The sequence below is a fragment of the Asterias rubens genome, chromosome 16 (genome assembly GCF_902459465.1).
Source record: "Asterias rubens chromosome 16, eAstRub1.3, whole genome shotgun sequence".
In the NCBI taxonomy this organism is placed as follows: domain Eukaryota; kingdom Metazoa; phylum Echinodermata; class Asteroidea; order Forcipulatida; family Asteriidae; genus Asterias; species Asterias rubens.
The window spans coordinates 12,598,657-12,604,833 of NC_047077.1; the positions used below are offsets into that span (position 1 = coordinate 12,598,657).

Below are 6,177 nucleotides of genomic sequence, written 5' to 3' on the forward strand. Positions count from 1 at the left end.
TGAAGTAACGTAGTTTTCGAGAAAGAAGGAATTTTTCCATGAATTTGATTTTGAGACCTCGGAGCTAGAATTTTGAGGTCTCGAAATCAAAGCATCTGAAAGCACACAATTTCGTGTGACAAGGGTGTTTTTTCTTTCAATATTATCTCGCAACTTCAACGACCAATATTGAGCTAAAATTTTCACAGGTTTGTTATCTTATGCATATGTTGGGATACACCAAGTGCAAAGACTGGTCGTTGACGATTACCAATAGTGCCCAGTTCTCTTTATAACGAGAGTCGACTGTATCTGGTTCTGCTTCTCTATTTATTTCTCTGATTGATAAATCTCTTCAGTTGCCGGTTGTCTACAAGGTCTGTCTTATCGAGAGGAGTCTTGTTTCCGCAGCCAGAGACGGGGCATCTGTAAATAAAATAGAAAAAGGAATAACTTTCAGCATTGCTGTGATCTGATAAAATTATACTAAAGTTTATGGACTGTACGGGTTCGGATTTTTGTTCTTTTATAAGAAATCACCTAACTTCACAAGGCCAGATGGCCACCTAGAGATGAGGGCTACACTTTATAACTGATTTGGGCTGTCAACCTAAATCAGCTGTCACCAGAGCCTCGTTGGCACTAGCCTTTGGTGTTTGTATTGTTTGTTTGTTTGTTTGTTTGTTGGGGTGTTGGGGTGTTGTTTGGTTTTGTTTGAGGTGTTAGTTTGAGGTGTTTGTTTGTCTTGTTGGGTGTTTGTTTTTGCGTTTTGTTTATCTGTCTCGTTTTGATGATATTGTTGTTACTATACGCATTGTTTTATAATTAAATGATCTTATTACCTTCCTTTGTTTTATAAAGGCATCCCAGCTTACAAGCTTTGCTTTAATGGGCCATGCCTCCATACAGTTTTAAGTCTTGTTAAATCCTATTGTTTGTATTTGTATATTGTGTTTGTATGGAAATAAATGTTGATTGATTGATTGATTGTTGGCCTTTTCCAAGGGTTAAGTGCCTTGCTCAAGGGCACCAGTGTCCTGACTCTCACTCTGCTACTGACAACCAGAGTTTGGGTTCAGTTAATTAGACAGCTCAAAGGGGGTTGTTTCTAACAATGTTTAATAACGTCAATAGCTCTCCAGTGCACATAACCAGGTAAGTTTTTATGGTTAATAACTTGTGGAGTAATTTAAAAAAGTACACCCTGCCTTTAAGTAAGAAAACCCACAAAGTCAAGCCCGGTTCATACTTGCTGCGAATTAAAATATGGTGCAAATTTTGACGTCACAAATTCAGAACGAACAAATCGGAAGAGTTGCCCTGAAAACATAGTGAAAACAGAGCTGCGACATCAAATTCACGCGAAGCGTTTGCAGGCAGTATGAACCAGGCTTCACACTGATGTATGACTTACAACGCATTTTTGCGATTTCTCAGCATCTGCATTATAGCCGTCTTCTCATATGTGTGCTGACAATGTTTGTTTGTTACCGGGTCAACCATTTCGCACTTTGTGATTGGACACTTGGTGGACACCTCGCATTGTGTCATGACGACATCCTCATCCTCTGTGACCTCACTGGCTGATGGGACCATAGTTTCCCCTATCAGAAAAATGATTAGCATAAATGCAAGTAAGATTTCTCATGAATGTGATTGAAATACTCCTGGCGAAGCACAGGGCAGGGGTTCACCAGTTAAGCCAGAGATATAAGTGTAAGCAACGTACCTTCATGATCAAAACAACCTCTGGCTGTACATGGAATTATAAATTTTCGAGGGAATTTATGTATCGCCAAAATCAACCAAAGTTGTTCAAAGGCGCTCAAACTGTGTGCGTGTGCTCTCCCTCTGTTTCATATAAGTACTTATACAGCGCAATTTAGTACTGCAAGTACTCTCAATGCGCTTTACAAAACAAATAACAAATTTAAACAAGAGAAAGCAACAAATAAACTAAATAATATAAGATTACAAAAATTGAGTGAACAGGTGGGTTTGAGATGTGATTTGAAGAGGTCCGCCATTATCTGAGAATGGAGGATAGCAGGAAGAGAGTTCCAAAGGGTGGGTGTGCTGAATGCAAAGGCTCTTTTACCATACGTTTTTGTTCTGTATAGGGGAACTTGTAGGAGAAGCTGTGAAGAGGATCTAAGTGACCTTGTCGGGGTGTTTGGTGTTATCAGTTCAGAAATGTAATGAGGGGAGAGACCATGGACAGCATTGAACGTGAGGAGCAGGACTTTGTACTATATGCGGGCATTGACAGGAAGCCAGTGGACTTCTTGTAGAATGAAGGTGATGTGGTTGTGCTTCTTCACAGCTTCTCCTACAAGTTCCCAAATACAAATGTCACATTGGCAATTGTCAATTTGAATCTGAGAATTGTAACTGACAGACAGTAACGTTTCTCAGGTTCAAATTTTCGGGGCTTAAAAAATGGTTACCAAAGTGAATGTTTCTCAAAATGCTATCGAAAGCTGCTGTATGTAGGCTTATAACCAAAAGTTTGTATTGCCATAAATTTTAAGATTAGCAAATGTATACCTTCCCTTTAAACAGCTCTAAGAAATTTGGCCCAGATCAAAGATTTCATACCTTGATCACAGTTGACTTACCAGCATTTTTGTACTGCCATAACTTTTCTTTAAGTTCATCGATCTTGGTGTGTGATACTGCCTTGTCACTGCTACCCTGAGCTTCATTGAGTGCTCTTTCAATAAGTTCTGGTACTTCAATGCTCATCTGCTCATCAATGCTCAGCTTTTGAACCTGGATGTAGACATTTAATAATAATACAATATAAATAAATTGTTGATTAACCTTGGGCCCACTCCAAGAGGTAAATCACTCAGGTGTGGTTCGAACCATAGAGAAAGCACCATGGAAGGAGTTCCAACTTCCTTACTTCAGAGGAAACATGTTCGTCGCCACTAATCCATTGCAGTCTTATGCTAATCTTATTATGACTGCTGGCAAAAACCTCCACTTTGGGGTCTGCCAACTGCCCACAGTGGAGCAGCGTAAGCTGCGCACTATATTATGGGTAAACGGTGTACGCAGAACCCCCATGCTGAATGAAAGAGTGGCAAGAAAAGAATATTTATCTATACTTATACCATAGAGAAAGGAGCAAAGTCTTTGTTTTGAAGTTGGGTAACGCTGGGGAACGTCATGGCATATATCACAGATGAGCTAATTTCATGACGAAGAAGATGCACTATTTCTTTCAGCATGTGAGGTCCTGCAATTCCCTAAAATATCATATTTTAATCATTGATAAAAATTTTACAATTTTGGTGTAAATTTCATGAACTTTAGTTGTTTTCCAAAAACAAAATATTTACATATATATAGCTGTCATTAAAACCAAAGGCTCGTTGATCTCTATTGTTACTGCGCGGGTAGTTCAAACTCCTTCTGTGGTACTTTCTCCATGTTCGAACCACCGGCTTTGCATTGCAACAGCTGCTTTAGCAATGCAAAGGTGGTGGGTTCAAATTTCGCCCGGGTGATTTGTCTCTGGGTTTATCTCACAGAACTCGGCAAAGTACTATTAGTATACTGTACTTCATGGCACTGGACACGTTTGGATCTTACTCAAACAACATTATTAGCATTAAAAAACTTGGTACTAAGCAACGGAGAGTATAAAACATTGTGAGAAACGGCTCCCTCTGAAGTAACCTAGTTTTTGAGTTCTCACTAAAATATTTGCAGACCTCATGAAGCTTTTTTTTCAGGCATCTCAAAGCACACATATTTGTGCAACAAGAGTGTTTTTCTTTCATTATTCTCTTGCAACTTAAATGAAGAAATGAGTTCAAATGTTCACAGATTTGTTATTTTACGCATTATTATGTTGGGATACAACAAGTAAAAATACTGGTCTTTGACAATTACCAAACAAATCCAATGCCTTGGATTCACGTTGGTGTAAGGGTAAAAAACAAATGATATTCAGGAGAAATTTTTCAAACTGGGACTAAGAACTGACCTGACCCTTGACCTGCTTGACTGTTCTGACATATTGCTGTAGATCTTGTTCCATCATTGCGTAATCTTGCATCATCTCCTTCAGGTCTAGTAACTGACCCTCTGTGTTGTCTCCTAATAAGCAAAAGGTGCCAAGCAAGAAAAATCTAAATGGCCGTTCCTGCTTTATTAAATACTTAAGGGTGCTCCCCATGTCCGAATTGGCAAAAAAGCAGACCCATGAATTCATGCATGACATTTTGCATGGAGGCAACGGAGGCGATTGCCTCCGTTGTCTCTTGCCATTGCCTTGGTGCCCTTGAAATGCTCCAGTAGAAATTGGGGCCCTTCCCCTTTCAAAAACGAAGCATACAGGCCTGTGACAACATACACCGCAGTAGCAAATCTGCCCCATCTGCCTAACCATAACGTAACGCATTGGGGTTCTGAATCGCGATAAACCTTTTTGCTTCAAATCACATAGTCCCATACTTTGACAGAAAATCCCAAAGTACGGACCAGTGAAATAGCTTTTGGACAAGCGAAATGTCAAGCTAACTGGTCCAAGGCTAATGGCTAGTCGCTGAAAAATTGAAGGGCAACCCTGCATGAAGTAGAGGGAGAGTATTCCATTACCCTCGGTGGCCATTTCTGCTAAGTCAAGGGACACCTCAATAATGTCTTCCATTCCGATGGTGATGTAGGATTGGACCTTATCCACACTCCGGAGGGCGCCATCAACCATCTGCAATGACGCTATGCCAGACATCTTCAGAACTGTTGGGGAAAAGTAGCAATGCCAATCAAGTTGTTATTTTTTATTATTTATGATAACTTATTGGGCCATTTCAAAAAGTACAGTAACGATAATTGCAAACTCTTCGGGAGCGTTACAATTATGGTAACTACTTACCGTCATAACACAAAAAATCGTCGCTTACCAAGCATATTTCAAAATATAAGCATGTAATTTTTGCTTGAGGGCTTGCTTGAGGGCATGTGTACTCTACCTACATAAGTTAACAATGTACTACAATGTTAACTTACATTCGCTTACAAATACAACATCCTCTTTGCAACAACTACCATGACTACACCATAAAAGTAACAGTAACACACTCACTCACTGTTGGATAGTAGTTAACGTAAACCCTCCTACCAAAGGGAGGAGGGTTATTTCGTTATCGCAACTAGTAACAAAACATAGCCCATCTTATTAATGGCTCTCATTTAACATCGATAATCACAGTCGCCATTACACTGTGATGACACCGATGTTAAAAGAGAGCCATTATTGATTGAACAGCTCTGCTCAACAAGTTGTAAACACCAAAAAAATTCACACAGCTATACTGTACTGACATCTAAGCTCCTACAGTCCTACAATAATTTTGCTTCTTAATCTTACATTTGAATACAACAACAAGCAGTGAAATTCGGTAGTAAGCACAGCCATGAAAATGAAATTGAACCCAGGTCAGGGAGTGTCTGTCAGCAGAAAACATTCAAGCAAATCATCATAGCAAATCAATTGACAATTTTGATAAATCACACAATATAAAATAGAAATATAATATTAAGAAAATCAAATTCAAATTATGGAGAAAAAAAAGGGAAAAAAATCATATCATCATTAATGATTTGTCTCTGTAGATTTTAGTCAAACATCAAATGCATAGCCACAAATCAAGTTACAAAATTATCAATGAAGTCAAATGTCTTGTACTTTGTATGGATTGTTGCTTCCGGTGAAATTTCAGCAAGAAGAGCTGTCAACAATCATCTCCCAATCATCAACCCACACACACATGCATGTCAAGTGATTGCCGCTCTCATTTAAGTTTGGGCCCCACTAACTTTGGTGCTAACACGAAATTTTAAATAATGTTTACAACGACCGTCACTCTCGCGGGCGCGCGTACGCGGCGTTGCTCGAGAGTTTGGATAAAAATAACCGTTCACAACCGTCACTTGTGGATCAACACAGTACAACCATGTACAACCGTACAACAATGAGCTTGAAAATGTTTTCATGTTTTGTTATGAAAACATCGTGAGAACATTGTGATTCAAGGTGACAGAGAGACTGTGGAAACACAAAATCTATATGATACACTCTGCTTTCTTCTTGTTTTAACCACTACAACCCCCAAACAAAATGTATCAAAATGAGTGCAGATAATAGCTATATTAAAGCTGATGCTCAATGTTGCTGAGAGCCTC

At 39.2% G+C, this 6,177-nt stretch overlaps 1 protein-coding gene across 1 annotated transcript; it reads right to left on the reverse strand.

Annotated features, from left to right (window-relative positions):
• Window positions 1–200: 200 nt before the first annotated feature.
• On the reverse strand, window positions 201–5,795 carry LOC117300980 (E3 SUMO-protein ligase NSE2-like). The gene is made up of 6 exons (XM_033784853.1): window positions 5,681–5,795; window positions 4,591–4,731; window positions 3,977–4,089; window positions 2,598–2,751; window positions 1,394–1,583; window positions 201–405 (listed from the first exon to the last, which is right to left on the reverse strand). The coding sequence occupies exons 2-6, from the start codon at window positions 4,721–4,723 to the stop codon at window positions 306–308; spliced, it is 690 nt and encodes a 229-aa protein (XP_033640744.1). The 5' UTR covers window positions 4,724–4,731; window positions 5,681–5,795; the 3' UTR covers window positions 201–305.
• Between the last annotated feature and the right edge of the window lie 382 nt (window positions 5,796–6,177).

Bases quoted from the DNA above. Each gene is read 5' to 3' on its own strand.
- LOC117300980 (XM_033784853.1), bottom strand. From the start codon at position 4,723: ATGTCTGGCATAGCGTCATTGCAGATGGTTGATGGCGCCCTCCGGAGT. The intron at 1,584-2,597 runs GTAAGTCAACTG...TTTTTCTGATAG, and splicing joins ATGGCAGTACAAAAATGCTG to GGGAAACTATGGTCCCATCA. The intron at 406-1,393 runs GTAAGTCATACA...TTTTATTTACAG, and splicing joins AGAAATCGCAAAAATGCGTT to ATGCCCCGTCTCTGGCTGCG.